Genomic DNA, 26023 nt, shown 5'->3' with positions numbered 1-26023 from the left:
ATGACCAGGTAGCAATTATAATTTGAATACTTGATATTTTGGCAATTTTCAAAAGTTAAAATGTCTCCAGAGTGTCTAACCAATATTTTAAGTTATTCTATTGTATTACATTATATTCTATTCTATCCTAGACTCCCTGGTTCTATTCTATCCTATTCTCTTCTAGTTTTTCCATTTCCAATCTATTCTATTCTTTTTCATTTACATTTTCCATGCCATGACTCACACTAGGTATTAGCAAAAGTTGTGATGGTAGCAAAAAATAAATAATCCTTGACCTCAATACTTCAGTAAAAATATTAATTTACAAAACTATTTCAAATATATGTTGGTAAGTGCTCTATTCAACCTTGTGCAAAGTTCAGCTCTACACAGAAGAATCCGTTTATTTTTATAACATCAAAATTATTTTCTTGGAGAAGATAATAAAAGAAACATCGTTTATAAGGGTGAGTAGGAGTTTGTGAAAAAAAAAGGACTACAGAAGGTCATATTCTAGTCAGTGAAAACAGAATATTGAAAACGATAGGTGAAACACACCGATAAGCTCAAAAATCTATAATTAATGACATTTTGCTAGTATACAAAGTGCAAGGTGTTTCTTCCTTCAGAAAGATTTGGCAACCATCTCTGTCTTCTTCCAAATTCATCAGTCAACCACATTAAAAGTAATAATAGTATAATACCATATACAATGGCTTGTACTTAGGTGACTTAACAAATTCAAATTCAAAGTGAAAGTGATGTCTTAGTACTTCAAATTTCCATACATTTGGGTCTTACATTTTTAATTTTAATCTAAATCCCTTAAGTACAGTGACTGCATCTTTAGTCATCTTCATAGCCATCAAGATCAATATACACACTGATCTCAAACTGTGTGTAGGATTTTTTTTTTTTTTTTTTGCTATATAAAAATCTACATGCACAATGAGATACCATCTCACACTAGTTAGAATGGCACTCATTAAAAAGTCAGGAAGCAACAGGTGCTAGAGAGGATGTGGAGAAATAGGAACACTTTTACACTGTTGGTGGGACTGTAAACTAGTTCAACCATTGTAGAAGACAGTGTTGTGATTCCTCAAGGATCTAGAACTAGAAATACCATATGACCCAGCCATCCCATTACTGGGTATATACCCAAAGGATTATAAATCATGCTCCTATAAAGACACATGCACACGTATGTTTATTGTGGCACTATTCACAATAGCAAAGACTTGGAACAACCCAAATGTCCATCAATGATAGACTGGATTAAGAAAATGTGGCACATATACACCATGGAATACTATGCAGCCATAAAAAAGGATGAATTCATGTCCTTTGTAGGGACATGGATGAAGCTGGAAACCATCATTCTCAGCAAACTATCACAAGGACAAAAAACCAAACATCACATGTTCTCACTCATAGGTGGGAACTGAACAATGAGAACACTTGGACACAGGAAGGGGAATATCACACACTAGGGCCTGTCGTGGGTTGGGGGAGGGCAAGGATAGCATTAGGAGATATACCTAATGTAAATGACGAGTTAATGGGTTCAGTACACCAACATGGCACATGTATACATATGTAACAAACCTGCACGTTGTGCACATGTACCCTAGAACTTAAAGTATATTTTTAAAAAATTTACTTGCAATAAAAAAAGATAATAGAGGATACAGTTGTAATAGAGAGTATGTTTAGCAACACAGATCATATAATTTATTTATTTATTCAACCAGTAACAATCACTTACTATGATCTAGCACATTTTAATCTAAAACATGTGTGCCAGACCACAACGACACATTGATATATGTTTGCAGAGGAATGGCTAAATGATTGACAATGAACTTAGGAAACATTCCCGGGTTCTCTACTAATCCAAAGACAACACCATTAAGCAGATGGAGCATCTAATTACAAAAACAAAACAAACAAACAAACAAACAAAAAACCCGAGGACACTCATCTCAACTAGGTCTCCTGCCATTAAAAAACTGAAGCATCACATGTATAGTAAACGACTGTTTTCAGATATTGAGCAACAGGTAAAGCATAACAGTGATCACTAAGAAATGGGAAACAAATGTAGTGAATCCTCAAATCAACAGGCTTACAACCAGGGAATACATTTTGGCCCATAGGGCAGGAAGTATTCCAATGTGGAACTGAAGGAATAGAACTTATACTTCCAAACTGCTGGTACGAGCTTGAGAGGAAAGGGTTATATGGAAATGTGGAAATCTCCATACAGAAATTTGGATCTCCCTTTGAGTATTTGACTGGATACTTAGTTGAACCTACTATATAGCCTGCAAGTCTAGGCAAGAAATAAAATAAAGCAGTACGAAGACAACTACTAGGGGTATATTAGCTAAACATCTATGAGCTGTGAGATTCTTAAGTTTGTACAAAGCAAGCCAGAATGAAGAGATATTATCCATCTTAGATGAAATTCTAAACAGCTTTCACCTTAGGAATAAGACTAATCAATTCACAGAGTATAGGCTAATCTACAAGTTTTCCTAAGAAAACTTACCAAAAAGCCCCAGAAGAAGAAAAAGACTTACACAAAAGCCTCAGAAGAAATTAACTGCCTGGCAAAACAAACATCAACTATCTAAGTAAAGGCAAAATCCAGGCACTTAGTAATGAAGTATCCACATGTTCACGTACATAAATCAAGATTACTAGACTTGGAAAGAAGCAGAAAAGTTTGACTGACAATCAGTAGAAAGATTACTCAACAAAAAATGCCCACAAATAACACAACTAATGGAATTACCATACAAGGACTTTTAATCAGTTACTATAAATATATTCAAGGACTTAAAAGAAAATGTGAACATAACTAGAAAACAGGGATCTCAATGTAGAAGTAAAAATTATGTTTAAAAAACAAAATAAATTATAGATTAATAAACCCAACATCTGAAATAAGGGATATTAACTGAGTGTATTTAACAGCAGACTAGATGCTGCAGAAAACATAAGCAGCCTTGAATGCATAGCCATAGAAGTAATATTGATAAACATTCTAATTAAAAAGCAGGGATTAAAATGACTTTAAATTATGAATATACCTTCAATGATCTGAGGGATAATAGCAAGCAGTCTAATATATGTTTAGAGTTTTAAAAAGAGGGAAGAAACAGATCAAGAAGAGAATATATTTCTTTAAATACTGGCTGAAAATTCCCCAGTTTAATAAAAATTGAATAAACCATGTATTTAAGAAACTCAATGAAACTAAAAAAGACTAACACAAAGAAAACTACATTTAGGCACATCATGATCACACTGATGAAAACTCAAGACAAAGAGGAAATCTTAAAAGCAGTCCTCAGGAATAGTGACAACAATTATCAGTAACTTTTCATTAGAAACAGGCCAAGAGTATCCAGAAAATAAAAGAACAACATCTTCAAAGTTCTAAAGTAACATGGAAGTCGGCATCCAACAATAAAATATTTTAAATTAAAAATATTCCTTATGAATGAAAAAGACAGTCAAACACTAAAACAGTTTGTCAGCAGCAAACATGTTAAAATAATATATAAGAAATATTAAAGGACATTTTTCAGGCTAAAGGAAAGCTATGCTAGGTGGGAAAAAATCTATACAAATGAACCACACTAGAAATGAAACTTTAAAATATGTCTTTTCTCATTCCATAATACCTGTAAATATAATTGGCTGTTCAGTGCAAAAAGCAATAACAATCTATGGTTGGATTTACAACATATGAAGAAGTAAAAAGTATGTAAACTAATTACTACAGGCAATGTGTTTTAAGTTAAAAGACACATACAGGCTACAAGTATAAGAATAAAAAATATTTATAAAGTGGTCATTGGGGCGGAGCAAGATGGCCGAATAGGAACAGCTCCAGTCTCCAACTCCCAGCGCGAGTGACACAGAAGACCGGTGATTTCTGCATTTTCAACTGAGGTACTGGGGTCATCTCTCTAGGGAGTGCCGGACAATCGGTGCTGGTCAGCTGCTGCAGCCTGACCAGCGTGAGCTGAAGCAGGGCGAGGCATCGCCTCACCTGGAAGCGCAAGGGGGAAGGAAATCCCTTTTCCTAGCCAGGGGAACTGAGACACACACCACCTGGAAAATCGGGTAACTCCCACCCCAATACTGCGCTTTAAGGAAACAGGCACACCAGGAGAATATATCCCACACCTGGCCGGGAGGGTCCCACGCCCACGGAGCCTCCCTCACTGCTAACACAGCCGTCTGCGGCGATCTATCCGCAAGGCAGCAGCGAGGCTGGGGGAGGGGCGCCCGCCATTGCTGAGGCTTAAGTAGGTAAACAAAGCTGCTGGGAAGCTCGAACTGGGTGGAGCTCACAGCAGCTCAAGGAAGCCTGCCTGCCTCTGTAGACTCTACCTCTGCGGACAGCGCACAGCTGCAGTCCATTAGGGGAAAGAGCGGGGGCCGGTGCAGACGCGAACAACTCTGTCTGACAGCTTTGGGGAGAGCCGTGGATCTCCTAACGCGGAGGTTGAGATCTGAGAAGGACAGACTGCCTGCTCAGGTGGGTCCCTGACCCCTGAGTAGCCTAGCTGGGAGACATCCCCACTAGGGGCAGTCTGACACCCCACACCTCACAGGGTGGCGTCACTCCTGAGAGGAAACTTCCAAAGAAAGAATCAGACAGGTACACTCGCTGTTCAGCAATATTCTATCTTCGGCAACCTCTGCTGCTGATACCCAGGCAAACAGGGTCTGGAGTGGACCTCAAGCAATCTCCAACAGACCAACAGACAGTCCTTCTGACTGTCAGATGGAAAACTATCAAACAGGAAGGACACCTATACCAAAACCCCATCAGTACGTCACCATCATCAAAGTCCAGAGACAGATAAAACCACAAAGATGGGGAAGAAGCAGGGCAGAAAAGCTGGAAATTCAAAAATAAGAGCGCATCTCCCCCTGCAAAGGAGCGCAGCCCATCGCCAGCAACGGATCAAAGCTGGTCAGAGAATGACTTTGACGAGATGAGAGAAGAAGGCTTCAGTCCATCAACCTCTCAGAGCTAAAGGAGGAATTACGTACCCAGCGCAAAGAAACTAAAAATCTTGAAAAAAAGTGGAAGAATTGACAGCTAGACTAATTATGCAGAGAAGATCATAAACGAAATGACAGAGATGAAAACCATGACACGAGAAATACGTGACAAATGCACAAGCTTCAGTAACCGACTCGATCAACTGGAAGAAAGAGTATCAGCGATTGAGGATCAAATGAATGAAATGAAGCGAGAAGAGAAACCAAAAGAAAAAAGAAGAAAAAGAAATGAACAAAGCCTGCAAGAAGTATGGGATTATGTAAAAAGACCAAATCTACGTCTGATTGGGGTGCCTGAAAGTGAGGGGAAAAATGGAACCAAGTTGGAAAACACTCTTCAGGATATCATCCAGGAGAACTTCACAACCTCGTAGGGCAGGCCAACATTCAAATTCAGGAAATACAGAGAACGCCACAAAGATACTCCTCCAGAAGAGCAACTCCAAGACACATAATTGCCAGATTCACCAAAGTTGAAATGAAGGAAAAAATCTTAAGGGCAGCCAGAGAGAAAGGTCAGGTTACCCACAAAGGTAAGCCCATCAGAATAACAGCAGACCTCTCGGCAGAAACTCTACAAGCCAGAAGAGAGTGGGGGCCAATATTCAACGTTCTTAAAGAAAAGAATTTTCAACCCAGAATTTCATATCCAGCCAAACTAAGCTTCATCAGTGAAGGAGAAATAAAATCCTTTACAGATAAGCAAATGCTTAGAGATTTTGTCACCACCAGGCCTGCCTTACAAGAGACCCTGAAGGAAGCCCTAAACATGGAAAGGAACAAGCGGTACCAGCCATTGCAAAAACATGCCAAAATGTAAAGACCATCGAGGCTAGGAAGAAACTGCATCAACTAACGAGCAAAATAACCAGTTAATATCATAATGACAGGATCAAGTTCACACATAACAATATTAACCTTAAATGTCAATGGACTAAATGCTCCAATTAAAAGACACAGACTGGCAAACTGGATCAAGAGTCAAGACCCATCAGTCTGCTGTATTCAGGAGACCCATCTCACATGCAGAGACATACATAGGCTCAAAATAAAGGGATGGAGGAAGATCTACCAAGCAAATGGAGAACAAAAAAAAGCAGGGGTTGCAATCCTAGTCTCTGATAAAACAGACTTTAAACCATCAAAGATCAAAAGAGACAAAGAAGGCCATTACATAATGGTAAAGGGATCAATTCAACAGGAAGAGCTAACTCTCCTAAATATATATGCACCCAATACAGGAGCACCCAGATTCATAAAGCAAGTCCTTAGAGACCTACAAAGAGACTTAGACTCCCATACAATAATAATGGGAGACTTCAACACTCCACTGTCAACATTAGACAGAACAACGAGACAGAAAGTTAACAAGGATATCCAGGAATTGAACTCATCTCTGCACCAAGCGGACCTAATAGACATCTATAGAACTCTCCACCCCAAATCAACAGAATATACATTCTTCTCAGCACCACATCGCACTTATTCCAAAATTGACCACATCATTGGAAGTAAAGCACTCCTCAGCAAATGTACAAGAACAGAAATTATAACAAACTGTCTCTCAGACCACAGTGCAATCAAACTAGAACTCAGGACTAAGAAACTCAATCAAAATCGCTCAACTACATGGAAACTGAACCACCTGCTCCTGAATGACTACTGGGTACATAACGAAATGAAAGCAGAAATAAAAATGTTCTTTGAAACCAATGAGAACAAAGATACAACATACCAGAATCTCTGGGACACATTTAAAGCAGTGTGTAGAGGGAAATTTATAGCACTAAATGCCCACAAGAGAAAGCAGGAGAGATCTAAAATTGACACTCTAACATCACAATTAAAAGAACTAGAGAGGCAAGAGCAAACACATTCAAAAGCTAGCAGAAGGCAAGAAATAACTAAGATCAGAGCAGAACTGAAGGAGATAGAGACACAAAACCCTCCAAAAAATCAATGAATCCAGGAGTTGGTTTTTTGAAAAGATAAACAAAATTGACAACCGCTAGCTAGACTAATAAAGAAGAAAAGAGAGAGGAATCAAATAGACGCAATAAAAAATGATAAAGGGGATATCACCACCGACCCCACAGAAATACAAACAACCATCAGAGAATACTATAAATGCCTCTACGCAAATCAACTAGAAAATCTAGAAGAAATGGATAATTTCCTGGACACTTACACTCTCCCAAGACTAAACCAGGAAGAAGTTGAATCCCTGAATAGACCAATAGCAGGCTCTGAAATTGAGGCAACAATTATAGCCTACCCACCAAAAAAAGTCCAGGACCAGATGGATTCACAGCTGAATTCTACCAGAGGTACAAGGAGGAGCTGGTACCATTCCTTCTGAAACTATTTCAATCAATAGAAAAAGAGGGAATCCTCCCTAACTCTTTTTATGAGGCCAACATCATCCTGATACCAAAGCCTGGCAGAGACACAACAAAAAAAGAGAATTTTAGACCAATATCCCTGATGAACATCGATGCAAAAATCCTCAATAAAATACTGGCAAACCGGATTCAGCAGCACATCAAAAAGCTTATCCACCATGATCAAGTGGGCTTCATCCTTGGGATGCAAGGCTGGTTCAACATTCGCAAATCAATAAACGTAATCCAGCATATAAACAGAACCAAAGACAAGAACCACATAATTATCTCAATAGATGCAGAAAAGGCTTTTGACAAAATTCAACAGCCCTTTATGCTAAAAACGCTCAATAAATTTGGTATTGATGGAACGTACCTCAAAATAATAAGAGCTATTTATGACAAACCCACAGCTAATATCATACTGAATGGGCAAAAACTGGAAAAATTCCCTTTGAAAACTGGCACAAGACAGGGATGCCCTCTCTCACCACTCCTATTCAACATAGTGTTGGAAGTTCTGGCTAGGGCAATCAGGCAAGAGAAAGAAATCAAGGGTATCCAGTTAGGAAAAGAAGAAGTCAAATTGTCCCTGTTTGCAGATGACATGATTGTATATTTAGAAAACCCCATTGTCTCAGCCCAAAATCTCCTTAAGCTGATAAGCAACTTCAGCAAAGTCTCAGGATACAAAATTAATGTGCAAAAATCACAAGCATTCTTATACACCAGTAACAGACAAGCAGAGAGCCAAATCAGGAATCAACTTCCATTCACAATTGCTTCAAAGAGAATAAAATACCTAGGAATCCAGCTTACAAGGGATGTAAAGGACCTCTTCAAGGAGAACTACAAACCACTGCTCAGTGAAATCAAAGAGGACACAAACAAATGGAAGAACATACCATGCTCATGGATAGGAAGAATCAATATCGTGAAAATGGCCATACTGCCCAAGGTGATTTATAGATTCAATGCCATCCCCATCAAGCTACCTACCAATGACTTTCTTCACAGAATTGGAAAAAACGGCTTTAAAGTTCATATGGAACCAAAAAAGAGCCCGCATTGCCAAGACAATCCTAAGTCAAAAGGACAAAGCTGGAGGCGTCATGCTACCTGACTTCAAACTATACTACAAGGCTACAGTAACCAAAACAGCATGGTACTGGTACCACAACAGAGATATAGACCAATGGAACAGAACAGAGTCCTCAGAAATAATACCACACATCTACAGCCATCTGATCTTTGACAAACCTGACAGAAACAAGAAATGGGGAAAGGATTCCCTATTTAATAAATGGTGCTGGGAAAATTGGCTAGCCATAAGTAGAAAGCTGAAACTGGATCCTTTCCTTACCCCTTATACGAAAATTAATTCAAGATGGATTAGAGACTTAAATGTTAGACCTAATACCATAAAAACCCTAGAAGAAAATCTAGGTAGTACCATTCAGGACATAGGCATGGGCAAGGACTTCATGTCTAAAACACCAAAAGCAACGGCAGCAAAAGCAAAAATTGACACATGGGATCTAATTAAACTAAAGAGCTTTTGCACAGCTAAAGAAACTACCATCAGAGTGAACAGGCAACCTACAGAATGGGAAAAATTTTTGCAACCTACTCATCTGACAAAGGGCTAATATCCAGAATCTACAAAGAACTCAAACAAATATACAAGAAAAAACAAACAACCCCATCAAAAAGTGGGGAAAGGATATGAACAGACATTTCTCAAAAGAAGACATCCATACAGCCAACAGACACATGAAAAAATGCTCATCATCACTCGCCATCAGAGAAATGCAAATCAAAACCACAATGAGATACCATCTCACACCAGTTAGAATGGCAATCATTAAGAAGTCAGGAAACAACAGGTGTTGGAGAGGATGTGGAGAAATAGGAACACTTTTACACTGTTGGTGGGATTGTAAACTAGTTCAACCATTATGGAAAACAGTATGGTGATTCCTCAAGGATCTAGAACTAGATGTACCATATGACCCAGCCATCCCACTACTGGGTATATACCCAAAGGATTATAAATTACTCTACTACAAAGACACATGCACACGTATGTTTATTGTGGCACTATTCACAATAGCAAAGACTTGGAATCAACCCAAATGTCCATCTGTGACAGACTGGATTCAGAAAATGTGGCACATATACACCATGGAATACTATGCAGCCATCAAAAGGATGAGTTTGTGTCCTTTGTAGGGACATGGATGCAGCTGGAAACCATCATTCTTAGCAAACTATCACAAGAAGAGAAACCAAACACCGCGTGTTCTCACTCATAGGTGGGAACTGAACAATGAGATCACTTGGACTCGGGAAGGGGAACATCACACACTGGGGCCTATCATGGGGAGGGCGGAGGAGGGAGGGATTGCATTGGGGAGTTATACATGATATAAACGTCATGCACATGTACCCTAGAACTTAAAGTATAATTTAAAAAAATAAATAAATAAAGTGGTCATTGATTATAAGAAAACTGACATGCTAGGAGTGCTGGGTTAATATCAGTCAAAATAAACATAAAAATGAATATTTCCAGAGAAAAATAGAGACATTTCTTAATAATAAAGATGGTAAAGTCAATTCACTGGTAAGACTGAATAATCCTAAATGTGCACAAACATAATAGGAGTTTCAAAATGAATAAGAACTAATAGAAATAAATGGAGAAATATACATATTTGTTGAAAATTTTAACATTCTGCTTTTAATAATTAATATAATGCATAGAAAATCAGTGAGAATGTAGATGAAACAAACAACTCTCATATGAACTTGTTTTAATTGGAATTTATGGAAGACTCCACACAGCAGGAAACACATTATTTTCATGTATCCATGGACCGTTCACCAAAATAAACCATTTACTGGGCTATAATAAAAGGATCAATACATCTATTGGGGAAGAATAAAAGCAAAGGTAGCATTGAGATCTGATTTCATTTTTTTACATAAATTGATTATAGCTGCATTAAGTCATTAAAATATCCAAATTAATATTATTACAGTTCAAGTTCGTTGTTCTATTAACTCTTTGTGCAACTTGGCACGTTTTTTTTTTTTTTGTATCCCTGAACCTCAGTTTTCTCAAGCATCAATGTTTAGTTTTACCTAGACAATGTCTCCTTAAACTAATTTCTACTATTATTTGGGAAAAGTGCATCCATCACAATGTTTTGTATATAGAAGAGCACCTCAACAAATATTTGTAAAAAAATGTTAAATAAATTAATAAAGGAGAGACTTTGACAGTACTTTGCTGCATTTCATCCTTTACATTTCTATCTTTAAAATATGCCTTCTTTCCTAAGTGCAGTAGACTAAGTCCCATAGATAAGGAATTGGAATTTCTTATCCTTACTTAAATACTTGCCCTTTCCTAATTTATTGTAGATATGGAAATAGAGTATAATTTTCAGTCATCTGTTTATTGAAGTAATAGTGTGATATCATTAGGTAAATTACAGTATTTATTTGCTGGAGTAGTACATCAAAACATGTTGGCTTTTCTGTTATACAAAATGTTATTAATGCCTGTGAAATATAAAATAGCAATAAGGGAATTAATGCAAAAAATTCAAATTATTACTATCTTTGGCCCCTATCTGCATATAATATCTTGCTAAGTCCATTTTGCTGTTGAAAGTGTGAATTCTGGATTGGGTGTGGTGGCTCATGCCCATAATCCCAGCACTTTGGGAGGCCAAGGTGGGAGGTCACCTGAGGTCAGGAGTTTGAGACCAGCCTGGCCAACATGGTGAAACCCCATCTCTACTAAAAATACAAAAATTAGCTTGGCATAATGGCAGGCACCTGTAATCCCACCTACTTGGGAGGCTGAGACAGGAGAATCGCTTGAATTCAGGAGACAGAGGTTGCAGTGAGCCGAGATCACGCAGTTGTACTCCTGCCTGGGCAACAAGTGTGAAACTCCATGAAAGAAAAAAAGAAAGAAAAGGAAGGAAGGAAGGAAGGAAGGAAGGAAGGAAGGGAGGGAGGGAGGGAGGGAAGGAGGGAAAAGAAGGGAAAGGAAGGGAAGGGAAGGGAGGAAGGGAAGGAAGGGAAGGGAAGGAAAGGAAGGAAAGGACGGGAAAGTGAAAGAGAGAAAGAAAGAGAAAGAAAGAGAAGGAAGGGAAGGAAGGGAAGGAAGGAAAGAAAAGGAAGGAAAGGAAAGGGAAAAGAGAAAGAGAAAGAAAGAAAGAAAGAAGAAAGAAAGAAAGAAAGAAAGAAAGAAAGAAAGAAAGAGAAAGAAAGAAAAAGAAAGAGAGAGAGAGAAAGAAAGAAAGAAAGAAAGAAAGAAAGAAAGAAAGAAAGAAAGAAAGAAAGAGAAAGAAAGAGAGAGAGAGAAAGAAAGAGAGAGAAAGAAAGAGGAAGAAAGAGAAAATATGAATTCCACAGGATTGCTACCTAAAGCGTAAATAACAGTGTGTCAATTGTTTTAAGAATGAAAGAAAGTATGCTATGATTTTGCAACTATTTTTGACCTAATTTTAGGATTAGGAATATTTAATTCAAGATTCTTCAAAGTGTACTTTGTAAATCATAGTCACACAGGCTATCAATGTTATGAAGAGAGTAGAGAAGGAATGAATCCCAGACTCAAATAAGTTTTGAAAATATTGACCAAATAAATTCACTGACTTAATAGATCTTTTAATATATTAATGTATATTATAAATCTCTAAAAGGTGGAAGGGAGATCATTGTATAAAGGGATTCCAGAACTTTTCACCATGTGTATTAGAGTCCTGTGGCTGTAGTAACAAAGTAACACAAACTTGGTAGTTTAAAACAGCAGAAATGTATTCTTTTATAGTTCTAATGGCTGGAAGTCCAAAGCTAGCATATCAGAAGAGCCACAGTTTTAGCAAAATAGCCTCAAAAAAAACTTTTCTGCTAATCAATAAGTGTGCTTTAAAAAATGCTAAGCATTCACTAAAACACTTCAAAAAATATACAATGAATAAAATGTATCTTTTCTTTCGCTAATTTAGCACATTTAGTAATTTGGCAAATGTTTTTAAGAATGTCATATTTTTAAAGAACTGAGATATAATAGTTGATGTATAAGACATGGTCCTTGCCTTTATGAAGCTTAGATATGCTTAGGAAAATAGATGTAAACATAAAAAATCATCTTCAGAATAATAAGATAGTCTATTAGAAATATAAAGCAAGAAAACGAAATATAAAAAAAAATCATGGTGATAATATGCTAGCAAAATAAAAAACTAAAATAAAGTTCTTATGGAGAAAAAATGAAAGCATGGATTCAATGAAGAGTTAAAGAATCAAGTGGAAATTCAGACTAATGAATGTACATGGAAGATATTGGAAAGAAATATATTGATTAATATTCTTTTAACTTAAGGAATGTAAAGGAGTAAAAGAGAGTTGCCAATTTTTATATAATAGGAATACTGGAAAGAAGTTAGTGGGGGATGCATAAAAAGCATCCTTGAAGAAATAACAATTGAGACCATCCTAAAATAAAACAGAAACAAAATTACAGATAGAAAGGTCTCAGAGTGTTAAATCATGTGAAAAAGAAATCAAAACAAACAAGAAACAAGGAAATAAAAGAAGACTGTACAGTAAAATTAAAGACTTCAGTAAAGGAGAAAATGTTATCCAATTCTAGGGGAAATAAAGACCTGATCTATAGAGGAAGAGGAAATCAGGTAGAAACCAACATTGTGTATGAAGCACCAGATGCAAGAGGACAGTGGAGAAATATTTCCAAAGTGCTAAAAAAAAGTTCGTGTATATCAACTCTAAATGAAAAAGCTAAATAATCAGTCTTAGGCATAAAAAGTCCCGAAAGTTTTAATACAAAAATATCATTTTTGCAGACATTTTTATTAAAAAAATTACAAGTAGACTATTAAATTCAGGAGAATTATAGAAGATCTTGCTAACAAAGTTAATTAATTACCTTAATAAAAGTTATTGTCTTAGTGATCACTCACAAAATAAAAAAAAGTGAGAAAAGAGAAAAAATGTATAGGAATTAAGATTAAAACTCAATATGATACTATGAGAGGGTGAAGGAGAAGAGGACAAGTAAGAAGAAAATGGGCTAAAGTGTTTTTCTTGATCATGGAAGACATGCACATTGAAAGTCTTAAAAATTGATAAGAAAATGGCAAAACAATATAAAGTTCTTAATAAATGTTCTCTAATTATCAGAAATAATTCAATATAATTTTTCTAAACTGCACAATGAAATTTACTCCATTAATTGGAGGCAGGAAGGAAGATGAAAAGAGAAATAACCATGGCAAACAGAACTGCAAAATAAAGTTACAGAAATAAGTACAAATATAATCATGATACATTAAATGTTCATGGTTTAAATTTACTGTTCAAGACTCAGAGATTCTTAAACTGTACTTTTTAATGCCAAAATCCACTAATTTGTTATCTTTAAGAAAAAAATTAAAAACAAAGGATATGGTGCACACAAAAAAATAGAAACATATATATGAGGATAATATGTACTACAGATGTCTGAGATAGCAATTTTTATAACATATTAATATAATTTTAAGTAAAGTCAGAAAAATAGTAAAATAACATAGGTAACAGAACAATAGATCAAAAAAGAAACAATATTCATAAACATATATGCACCTAAGGAAATAGACACAGAATTAATAAAACAACAGTATAAGAATATCAGAGAGGGCCGGGCGCGGTGGCTCAAGCCTGTAATCCCAGCACTTTGGGAGGCCGAGACGGGCGGATCACGAGGTCAGGAGATCGAGACCATCCTGACTAACACGGTGAAACCCCGTCTCTACTAAAAAATACAAAAAACTAGCCGGGCGAGGTGGTGGGCGCCTGTAGTCCCAGCTACTCGGGAGGCTGAGGCAGGAGAATGGCGTAAACCCGGGAGGCGGAGCTTGCAGTGAGCTGAGATCCGGCCACTGCACTCCAGCCTGGGCGACAGAGCGAGACTCCGTCTCAAAAAAAAAAAAAAAAAAAAAAAAAAAGAATATCAGAGAGAAATAAATGTGGCAATAACTTATAGGGTGAGATTTTTACATGTTCCTCTAACAGATCAAGTAGATTTTTAAAATAAGTGAAAGTGTTTTTAAAAATTACAAAAATATGATTAGTAGGCACTATCTAATAGATACATACAGACCACTGTACCCAACAAAGAATATACATTTTTAAAGGACATATAAAACTGTGACAAATATTAACATGTAAGAGATTACAGAGTTCTATTAAATAATAAAAAGAAAGGAAAGGGAATATAAAGTGTGGGAGTTGCAATTTCAAAAAGAATAAAAAGTTTGGGGTTGCAATTTTTTAAAGAGCTTCAGTGAAGTCTTCATTTATAAATTGACATTTGAATAAAGACTTGAAGGAGAGGGAGTGACCCATGTGAATGTCTAGGGGAAGAATATTGCAGGCAGAGATAACATACACTGCTTTATATTTAGCTGATATTTACAATTGTGCCTTACTGTATATGGGGTGAGAGAGTTGATATGGTTAGGCTTTGTGTCCTGACCTATATCTCATCTTGAATTGTAATCCCCATAATGCCCATAGGTCAAGGGAGAGACAAATTGAAGGTAATTGAAAGTGGGGGCAGTTTCCTTCAAGCTGTTCTCATGATAGTGAGTTCTTCACGAGATCTAATGGTTTTATAAGGAGCTCTTTCCACTTCCCTCCACAGCTCTTTCCTGCCACCTGTGAGGAAGGTGCCTTGCTTCCCCTTCGCTTTCCACCACGATTTTAAGTTTCCTGAGACCTCCCGAGCCATGCTGAACTGTGAGTCAATTAAACCTCTTTTATAAATTACCCAGTCTCAGGCAGTTCTTCATAGCGGTATGAAAACGGACTAATACAGGAGTGAAATGGGAACCCACTCCCTGCCCTGCAGGTGGGAGCCTGAACTGGTGTGGCCAATTTCGAGGGCAAATCTTGGTAGTACTAAGTGAAATTGCGTGTGTATGTGGCTAGGGATGTAGGAATCCTACTCTTGGGTATCTACTCCAGAGAAAGCCATGCACAAGTCTATCAAGGGATGTGCATGACAAATTTATTCATAAGATATGTATGATAATAAGGAAGTAGATCAATCTAAATGTCTATTACCAAAAGGTTGGGTAAATTAAAAAGAAGACGGTGATCAATACAAAGCAGAATTATAGATAGAAGACAAAAACTAGATGTACTTAGAGGAATAAGGTTAAATGTTAAAAACACAGTATTTATTGAATAAATTAAGAAATAGGATAAGTAACAAATGTATAATTTTATTTGTGAAAATTAAAAATGTATATTTACATAAAACAACAAAATATGTGTTAAGCTTGACTGTATATCTAAGAAACATCAATATGCTAGTCTGGATGTTTTGAGGAACAAAGGGGAAAAGAGGAGGGAGAGAAAACGAATAGAAGATAAAATGCAATGTAAAATAAAACAAGTATGAGGCCTTGAAAGAATCAAGATAATTACCATGAAATAGAGTAAGATTGACTCAATTATATGCTTCATCTAAGGTTGAAAACAAAAACAAAAACAACACAAACAACAAAACAGTTGAATATAAAATTATGCAAGTAGTATATAAAGATGAAAAATAAAAAGTTTAGACTGAAAACTAGAGACATATAGATGATATTTGTGTATGTGAGTGTGTGTGAGTGTACACACGCACACTCACACACATTTTCAGTTGGTGGGATATAGGTGGTTTATGCTGTTTTTAGAACTTTATTTATTTTGTATATTACCACACCGAAGCTCCTTTCTTATAATCAGAGACAAGGAAAAAAGAAAAGAAAAAGTGCCTAAAGGCATCTATATTTCATTTTGATATTTTCCTTTTTAATGTCATAACATATAAAAATGTAAAGTAAATTAAAAAGATATCAAGCAAAGAAACCAAATAGTCAAGAAAAGGCAAAGGCCTAACTTATGCATACCTCCTGATTATAAGACCAATACACAGGCAAGCTTGACTGCCTCTCAAAGCTAGTTTTTGCTGCATTTTTAACTGTTTCTGTAGCACATATCAAATTCAACATTTTACCCAAGCTCATTAGTTGAAAGACTAAATATGGAGCCTTTGGTTCTCTCCTAAAAGGGTCTCATTACTATGACTAACGTTTAAAAAGAGTATCATTACTAAGCCTGCAAAAATGGTCATGCCAATAATGAGATGGAAAAATCCAGACATGTGGTGCTTTCTAAAGAAATAATAATTTTTTAAAAGGGTAATTCCCTGATGTCAAGGCTTGGCCATTTTTAACTTCCACAAGCTATTTAAAAGATCAGACTTTTGATGCTAAATCAAGAAATCCAGTTTAGATCCTTGCAATTTTGCTGCCTTGGGTCACTAAAACATAGGCCGTAGCTATCCTGGAATTCCAAGAAATTCACAAGTATAGAGCACTTGGTCCTAAGAGATGTTGGCAGACCTTTGTAAAATAAGGATGAAAGCAGCTTCATCCCAATACCTCTTATGGTATCCTTTGGTAGAGACAAAGTCCACCAGGACTGTTCTGGGCTGAAAACTCTAAAAATTATTTCAAACTGATAGTATTTCTTTTTTCTTAATAATACACATATCACATTTTACACTCCTTTATAAAGATTTACAATTTTCTCATCTTTCTGTAAAAATTTAATTCATCTTCTCCTCTTTCCCCTCCTTCCTGTCCTCCTCCTCCTCTTTTTTCACCTTGTTCTTCTTCCTTCTCTTCATCTCCCTCATCCTTCTCCTCCTTTTTCTGCCCCTCCTCCCTTTTCTTCATCTTATTTTTATGTCTTCTTACTTGTTTTTATTACTTTCTTCTTCATCAGAAAACTAGCTTCTAACTGACTCAAATACATTTCAGGAAGTAGTGCTGGTTTTCAACAAAAGAGTTATTATGATGTCACCATTTTCATTATTTTAACAGACATATATTGAATATCAACCATGGCCAGTAACTAGGCATACCATTTTCATAGACATGGCTACATCCTCTGATGCATTCTGTCCCCAAGATCCTAATTTTATAAATGGAAAAACCAGTGTGCATTGTGTATTTCACATAGGGTAGATTCTATGTTAAATTCTTTACTTAAATCATTTTATAAAATATTAAGAATACCCTATGTATTATATCTAATTAGACCATGATACAGATGAAAGAATTGCACTTCAAGAATATACTACATTTCACAGGTCAGTGAAGAAAAAGAGTTAGAAAAAGATATATATATATCTCAACTGAATCCAGATTTGTCTCATGCCAAAACAAGTACTCTTTCTACTACTAATTTCATTGACCCCAAGAGATTGAAGGGAGATAATTTAAGTGGCAGAACTAGGTTTAAGACCCACTTATATCAGTATAATTGACTTTCTACTTTAATGCGTTGATACTTTTCTATAATCTTATTTCAGCTTAACTTGGAATTATATATTATTTTTGATATCCAGACTTTGAAATTTTTTCTATTTGTTTCTTCAGCTGGGCAATGTAAAAAAAAAAAACAAATTATTGTCAACATTAACATGAACTCATTATAAAATGATGACTGGCAATTTTTGTCCCAGTGGCATATGGAGGACAAAAACTCAGTTCAATTCAAGAAACATTTATTGGTTGGGTGCAGTGGTTCACACCTGTAATTCAAGCATTTTGGGAAGCCAAGGCAGAAGGATTGCTCGAGCCCAGAATTTCAAAATCAGCCTGGGTAACTTGCCCAGACCCTGTGAGCTGTGTTCATGTAACTGAACTCCAGCCTGGGTGACAGAGAGAGACTCTGTCTTAATAAAAGATTATGGAGCATCTATTATGTGAAAGGCACTGTGAGTCTTTCAGGATACAAAGAAAAAATAAAACTATCTCTGATCTCAAAAAACAAAAACAAAAACAAAACAAAACAAAAACACTGAAACAGATAATCACAATTAAATGTACCCATGCCAAGTTAAGGTTAAGCCCTGGGAACTTTGCCAGCATAGCAGAGGGGATCCTAAATGTGCAAGGTGAGAGTGAAGAGATGGCAAGGGAGATTCTCTTGAGAAGACAGTTGATGATGAATGTCAATAACAAGAAAAAGTCAACTGGATGGAGAAAAGAACAGAAGGCTCTCAGAGGAAGTACTGTGAGCAGAGGCCTAGGGGCAAGAAACACGTGGAGAATTTAGAGGATGGTGATTAGATTAGTTCATCTTAAGCTTAAAGGTCTTGTTGAAGACTAGTGTGAAATGATAAGTGGAAGTTTTCCCTGAAAGGCCCGTTAAGTGAGACTGAGAGACCCGGGATGAATTATCTGGACTGAGGATGGAGTCGTTGTGAATTGGGATTGCTATTGGGAGCCATAGATCAGCAGTGTTCTCCTTCCTCTATTGTACTTAAGAGAAATCTGCATCCTAGAGAGAGAAAGTGAGTTTCTCCAACTCACATCTAGTCAATTGGCAGAGCCATTTATTCAGTCATTCAATAAACATAATGGTTATTGAATGCTGACGATGATAAGGATACTGCAAGACCCACAGTGTTCTACCTTCATAGATTTACCTACCACTGAGCATTTAAAAATAACTACCATGTATTGAGCTTTTACAATGTACCAGAAATAGTGATGAGCTGTTTAAGTAAATTATCGTAATTTTAATAGAATTAATTTTAATATAATTATCTTAATACATAATAGAATTTTTAATAGAATTATCTTAATTTTAATATGAAAATTATCTCACATTACCTACTTCCCACTAGACTCTAAACTTGTAAGAATAGGCAACCTGTCTTATCTCATTTCATTGATGTATTTTCAGAGCCTAGCATGTTCCTGGCATGTAGTAAAAGCTCAATAAATATTTCCATTAAAAAGTCCTCTTTATTAATTGGCCACTTTTGTTAAACCCATTTTTTCATTAAGATTAAATAATCCTTCTGACTCTCAGGCCAGGGTTCTTGGCTCTGAGCAAATCTTTCCTCTCCTCAGTACCCATCCCATCTCTTTTCACTCTCTGGGAAGCCACATAAACAACTGCAAATATAATCTCATTTTCAAAGAGCTTGATCTTTCCTCCCAAGGCCCTGACATAATCCCCCACATGTGCAGGAAGGCAAATGTGTTTCCCAGAAGCCTCTTCTAAGCAGGAGGCAATAGTCCCATGGTATGGCTTGCAGGTGGTACCCATTCTAACATCAGGGAGACAGAACTTGGAGGGAAGGTTTCAGCTTGGGACAGGATGGTAGAGCCCTGTCAGGGAAGATTGCCAGGGAACTGTGGAAAAAACCCTACAGATGAATCTGAGGGTGGTTACAAGGGCCCACCTCCAGAGGCTGCGGACCTGATGTAGGGACTGAGATGTCATCAACCCTACCAGAGTGAATTCTGTGTGACTGTAACTTTGTGCACATGCTACTCTTTAAGCTCTCTATAAGATTCATCTGTGACCCACGGCTGCTTGCAGAATTCCAACCCACAATTGGTACCACTTGACCTCCCCAACTCCACCCCTCACTGCATCCTACATACCTCCAGCCCACCCTGACAATCCTCTCCACCAATCCTTTTACTTTTCTTTGAATACTATGTTTAAAATACTAAACATGCATTTGGAATCTAGGTAGTTATATGATCTCAAAGTTAGAAAGAAGCTAAAAGGTCGCTAAGCCCAAATATCCCATTTAGTGTGGAAAAAAGACCCCTTCGAAGTGGATTAAACCCTGGATGGTTAAAATGATGTGAACAAAATCAATGTTTATTAAGGAAATGTTTAGTTCTTTTTTTTTTTTCTGATACATGGAATAAGCACACCTCAGAGCCAAGATGGAAAAAGAGGGAATCTTTGGTAAACAAAGATTGACTGAAACAGCCAAGTTTTTTTATTTAACTGTGCATTAAACTGGTGGTTGAGTGAAAAATTTACAAAGCAATGCAGAAGACTTCATAAGTAAATGGAATACTTTATATAAATAAAATTATAATGTTCCTTGACCTCTTTCGACACACACACAAAAACCCACGGAAGTTCACTAAAGTGACTAAAATACACAGGACTAAAGACAATTAGAATTTATTGAATTATCAATAGAATACATTAGATTTTTAATTTTTGTCAAGCTGTTAGACCTAAAGTGTTCTGTCACTGTTGTTATGTTTATTTCTGTTTTGGATTGTTCATTTTTACTTTTCTCTTATTATTGGTGAGGTAAAGCGTATTTTTATATTTTTTAGCCCGTTGTAAGCCATTATGTTTTCTCTTCTGTCAATTGGCTATATATAATCTTGGCTTATTGAAATTTACATTTTTATTGATTTTAAGGTTCTTTATATATTATGGATACCAATCTTTTATCTATCTCTGAAACACTTTATAATAAAAGATTTTTAAAAGACTTACCTGTAACAAGTCCATTAAAGTATTTATTTTGCCCGAGACAAAATAAATTAGTTGTTACTATTTTTCGCGTCATTGAAGAAGATGATGAGCCATAAACAACAAGTTCATTATATAGGTCACATCCCTGCAATCTAGATTCAGGAGTCTGCATACACCCACCTTTTTCACTGAAGGAAGAGCCCCAGTCGCTAGTTCGAGAGATCGCCTTCATCTTATCATCGTATTTCTTGGAGGAGTACAGGTTGCTTGTGAGTCCTCTAGCACTGAGCCTTTGAGAAGAGAAGTAGGAGAAATAAAACCAGATATTAATTAAATTCAGCATATTTTTGTTTTTTGTCTGTTTTATTTTTTTTGAAAATATAATTTTGTTTTATTTTTTGTTGAAGTACAATCAATAAATATTGCTCAGTATGTATTTAAGGTGCACAATGTGATAATTTGATAAATGTGTGCATTGTGAAATGATTATCAACATCAAGCTAATTTATACATCTGTCATTTTCTTTCATGTGTGCATGTGGTGATGACACATAAGATCTACTACCTTAGCACATTTCAAGTATACAATACAGCCTTGTTAACTACAGTCACCAACATTATTATGCTATGTTTGAGATCCCCAGAAGTTATTCATCTTATAGCTGAAAGTGTGTACATTTAAACATCTCCCTATTTCTCCCACCTCCTACTCTCTGGCAATCACCTTTCTACTCTCTGCTTCTGTGACTTTGACATTTTTACATTCCACATGTAAGTGAGACCATGCAGAATTTGTCCTTCCATATCTGGTTTATTTCACTTAGCCTAATATTCTTCACGTTCATCCCTGTTGTCACAAGGCAGGGTTTCCTTCTTTTTTCTGGCTGAATATACTTCATTGTGTATATATGCCACACTTCTTTTGTCTATTCATCCATTAACAGACACTTTGGGTGTTTCCATATCTTGGCTATTGTGAATATTACTGCAATTAATGTGGGTGTGCAGATACTTCTTTGGCATCTTAATTGCATTTCCCTCGCAATGGAATTAATAGCCATAGTGGGATTTATGGAGCATTTTTTAGTGGTTCTACTATTCATTTTTTGAGGAACCTCCAAACTGTTCACCTTAATAGTCATGCCAATTACACTCTTACTAATAGTGTAAGGGTTCCCTTTTCTCCATAGCCCCACCAACATTTGCTATCTCTTGTCTTTTCGATAATAGCCATCCTAACAGGCATGAGGTAATATCCCAATGTGATTTTTATTTGCAGTTCCCTGATGATTAGTGCTGTTGGGCACTTTTTAACATACCCATTGTTCACTCATATGTCTGTTTGTGAGAAATATCTATGCAAATCTTTTGCCTATTTTTAGGCTTGTATGTTGTTATTTTGTTTTGTTTTCTTAGAGTTTTGCTAAGTTGTATGAATTTTTAATATATTTTTGATATTAATTCCTTATCAAATGTATAGTTCACAAATACTTTCTCCCATTCTGTGGGTTGTCTTTTCATTTTGTTGATTGTTTTCTTTGCTGTGCAGAAACGTTTTAGTTTAATGTAGTCCCATTTGTTTGCTTTTGGTGTCTGTGATTTTTGTGTCATATTTTTAAAAATCATTGCCAAGACCAAAGAGACTTTTCCCTACATCAAAGAGCTTTTCCCTTATGTCTTTGTGTACTCATTTTACAATTTCAGGTCTTACATTCTTTATTCATTTCTAGCTAAGTTTTGCCTGTGATAGAAGAGTTCAGCTCTATTCTTTTACGTGTGGATATCCAATTTCCCAACACCATTTATTTAAAGACTTTCATCACGGTGTATTCTTGGAGTTTTTGTCAAAGATATGACCTTATAGGCATGGATTTGTTTCTGGGTCCTGCATTCTGTACCATTGGTTCATATGTGTATTGTTTTAATGCCAATGCCATATTTTTGAAATTACTATAGGTTTATAATATAGTTTGAAATCACAACGTATGATTCCTCTGGCTTTGTTCTTGCTCAAGATTGTTTGGGCTATTCAGGGTCTTTAGTGGTTTCAGGTAAAGTTTAGGACTGTTTTATCTATTTTCATGAAAAAATACCATTGAAATTTTGATATGGATTGCACTGAATCTGTAGCTCGCTTTGGGTAGTATGGATATGTTAACAACATTACTTATTCCAGTCCATGCATATAAAACATCTTTCCATTTAGTTGTATCTTTTTCAACTTCTTTAATCAATATCTTACCGTTTTCACTGAACAGGTCTTTCATTTCCTTGGTTAAAATTTTTCTTAAGTATTTTATTTTATTTCTGATGTTATTGGTAAATGAGAATATTTTCTTAATTTTTTTAAAAGTAGTTTAATAGTATATATAAATGCAACTGATTTTTGTCAGCATCTCTTAATGAGGGCACTGAAGAAGGGGCAGAAGAACTAATATATAAGCAATAACTGCAATAGGAACACAAATTTTCTAGACAAACTGAGATTTATAATTTGCAAAGCACTTCATATTATTAGATCTTATCTCATTGGATCTTCCTAGAAATAGCCTTAGTAGTTTCTCTATTTCACTGAGAGAGAAATCAAGGTTTGAAGGAGTGTCTAACTAAGTTCATACAGCTAACAATTAGCAAAGCAGGGGTTCAAAATTATTATCGTCTAGTCCTAGATCCTTTTGTCTGTTATTTGAGGGCAGATATATTTCGATGAATTGGCATATAAGCTGCCTGTGCTAGAGCTTTAGTTCACTAATGGAACCACAAAATATATTTTGTAGTGTAAATTGCTTGTCCTGTTAAAATTGCATTTACTTTCCCAATTTTTAAAAAGTGAAAGGATGAGCACAAAAGCCAGTAAATTAAAAAGTAAAATTCTCTGCAAGCTGACCTGACACACCAGAGTCCAGATGTTCATTAACTACTATTAAAGGCCATTTATACAAGAATTTCCTTGCTCCACACAAGCAACCACATGAATTATCATTGCAATAATAATAATAAGAAGAAGAAGACTTGCTTTATTCATTCTTCACTAAGCAGCCCTGGTACAGAAGCCAAATAGAACGTTTTACTTCCCTCAAATACACATTTTCACATATGCATTTTTATTTTCTTAAGAGTTGTCATTGTTATGTTCTCACAAACTGTCACCAAATGACTGGCTCTGTGAGGCTTTTATTGATCTTGGGGGTCCACTTATAATGCTGCCCTTCAGAACCTGAATAAACTCAGATGCTCAGCCGCAGTTTCCAGAATCCATTTCTCTCAAGTCCCATGGTCCCCTAGTAAACAGCTTTTTTTTTAGTGTCCCCTTTTCATTTTATTTTTGCTTATTGAAATGCCATTTGGTTCAAATAAAAACTTAAAGCCTTTTTCCAATACTGTCCCTTCTCTTTTACATGTGCAAATGTCACTCTGTAACTCATTGCCATCAGCACACTATACCAGCTGCTTGGGAAGGCCTTACCTGCCCTATGAGCCTACAAGCTCCTTGAGGGAAGGTACTGATAGGTCAGAGACAGCCTTTTGTAAGTCTGGACTATGTTCATGTTAATGCTCTTGCTCTTCGTTAAGGGCCAGATTCACAGATATGCTGCAGAGGATGTGCTGTGTTTTCCTGCACGTGGGGTGGGGGATGCAGCTTCTGTTGAGGCTCTGAGTAGCAAGCGATGATCATAAAGGCATTTTACCACATCCTTCTCATCACCTCAGCAATTGGAAACACTGATCCCAAAGGAATGACAATCATAGAGTACTCAGGGTAAAGAGACAGAGTGCTCACTCATTCAACAAATATCTATTGGGCATCTTCCATGTGCCAGACACTGTCTCAGGGGCTGGGGATGAGAGGCTGGAGGAGGGCCTGAGACTCATAGTGCTTATGATAAGAGGATAGGTATAGACAATACATCAAATAAATAAGTGAAACGAGTCACATGTTTAATGGGAGAAGCTGTATGCAAAAAAAATCAAATAAGGTGATGATAGTTAACATTAATTTGATTGCACATTTCAAAATTGCTAGAAGAGAATAAGTTGAATGTTTCTAGCATAACGAAAAGTTAAATATTTAAGATGTTGGATATCCTAATTACCCTGATTAGGATTGTATGAAGGTATGAAATTATTACATGTACTCCCAAAATATGTACATCAAATATGTATCAATATAAATAAATAAATAATAAAGCAGGAAAATGAGACAAGGTTTCAGTGGGAATATTATATAAGGTGGTCAGAAGGGGCTTTCTTGAGAAGATGTCTTTGGAACAATGACCTGAAGAGGTGACGAAGTGATCCAGGCACATATTTATGGTACCTTACCTCTAGTCAGAGGAATAGTGAGTGCAGAGGCCCAAGGAAAGAGCAAGCGTAGCATGTTGGAAGAGGGACAAACAGTCTAAGATAGTTGGTGTGGAGACAGAAAAGAAAAGGTTGTTGACATCATGGGGAGGCAGATTGGAGAGGCATTTGTAGGCCATTTTAAGGACAGGCTTCCAGACTGAGCAAGTTGCAAAATTTAAGAGAGTTTTAAGCTAAGGAGAGCTGTTATCTGATTTATGTTCTAAAAAAGCTGCTTAGTCTTCTGCCTTGAAACTAGGGGAATGGGGTAGCAGCAAAGACATTATTAGTTAGGAGGCTCCTGCACTAATCTAGCAAAATACAGTGGCATCTTGCTGTGGAAGGGGGATAAGTGGATGAGTTCTGTATTCATTAATGGATTGGAGATGATGGCGGATGTTGAACAAAAGAGGTCAAAGGTTATTCTAGCAACCGCAGGTTAGAACAGGCACTTCATGAGGTAGGGAAAACTACTAGAGAGCAAGTTTGTTTATTTGCTGTATGTGTGGAAGATAAAAGGTTGGGTTCTAGTCATGTTAAGTTTGGGATGCTGATTAGACATACACAAAGAAATACTGATCAGGCAGTTCATTTAATAAACAAATCTGAAAGTCCAAGTAACAGGTCTGGGCTAAAAAATAAAATGTTTCATATTTATCTGAAATAAGAATGCTGTTTCACCCAAAAATATTAACCCTAGATAAGAAAGTATCCAAAGACGAAGACCTGGGCATTTCAATATTAAGAATTCCAAAGGAGACTAAGGTGTGAGCAGAAAGAACAAGAAAAACAAGGAGCGTTTGATGTTCTAGAAATAAGGGAACATAAAATTT

The 26023-nt window shown here is 36.3% G+C and overlaps 1 protein-coding gene across 1 annotated transcript in view; it reads right to left on the bottom strand.

Moving 5' to 3' along the window:
• The window catches only part of LOC117099379 (putative uncharacterized protein encoded by LINC00474), a 41250-nt gene that overhangs the window by 2770 nt on the left and 12457 nt on the right, over positions 1-26023 (bottom strand). Inside the window, exon 2 of the mRNA XM_033238758.1 lies at positions 20871-21139. Coding sequence (XP_033094649.1) covers positions 20871-21139 — 269 coding nt within the window. The remainder of the gene's footprint in view (positions 1-20870; positions 21140-26023) is intronic.

The sequence above is a fragment of the Trachypithecus francoisi genome, unplaced genomic scaffold (assembly GCF_009764315.1).
Source record: "Trachypithecus francoisi isolate TF-2019V2 unplaced genomic scaffold, Tfra_2.0 Lachesis_group16, whole genome shotgun sequence".
Classification (NCBI taxonomy): Eukaryota; Metazoa; Chordata; class Mammalia; order Primates; family Cercopithecidae; genus Trachypithecus; species Trachypithecus francoisi.
The sequence above is the reverse complement of the archived record's forward strand: the minus strand, read 5'-3'. Positions and strand labels throughout refer to the sequence as shown.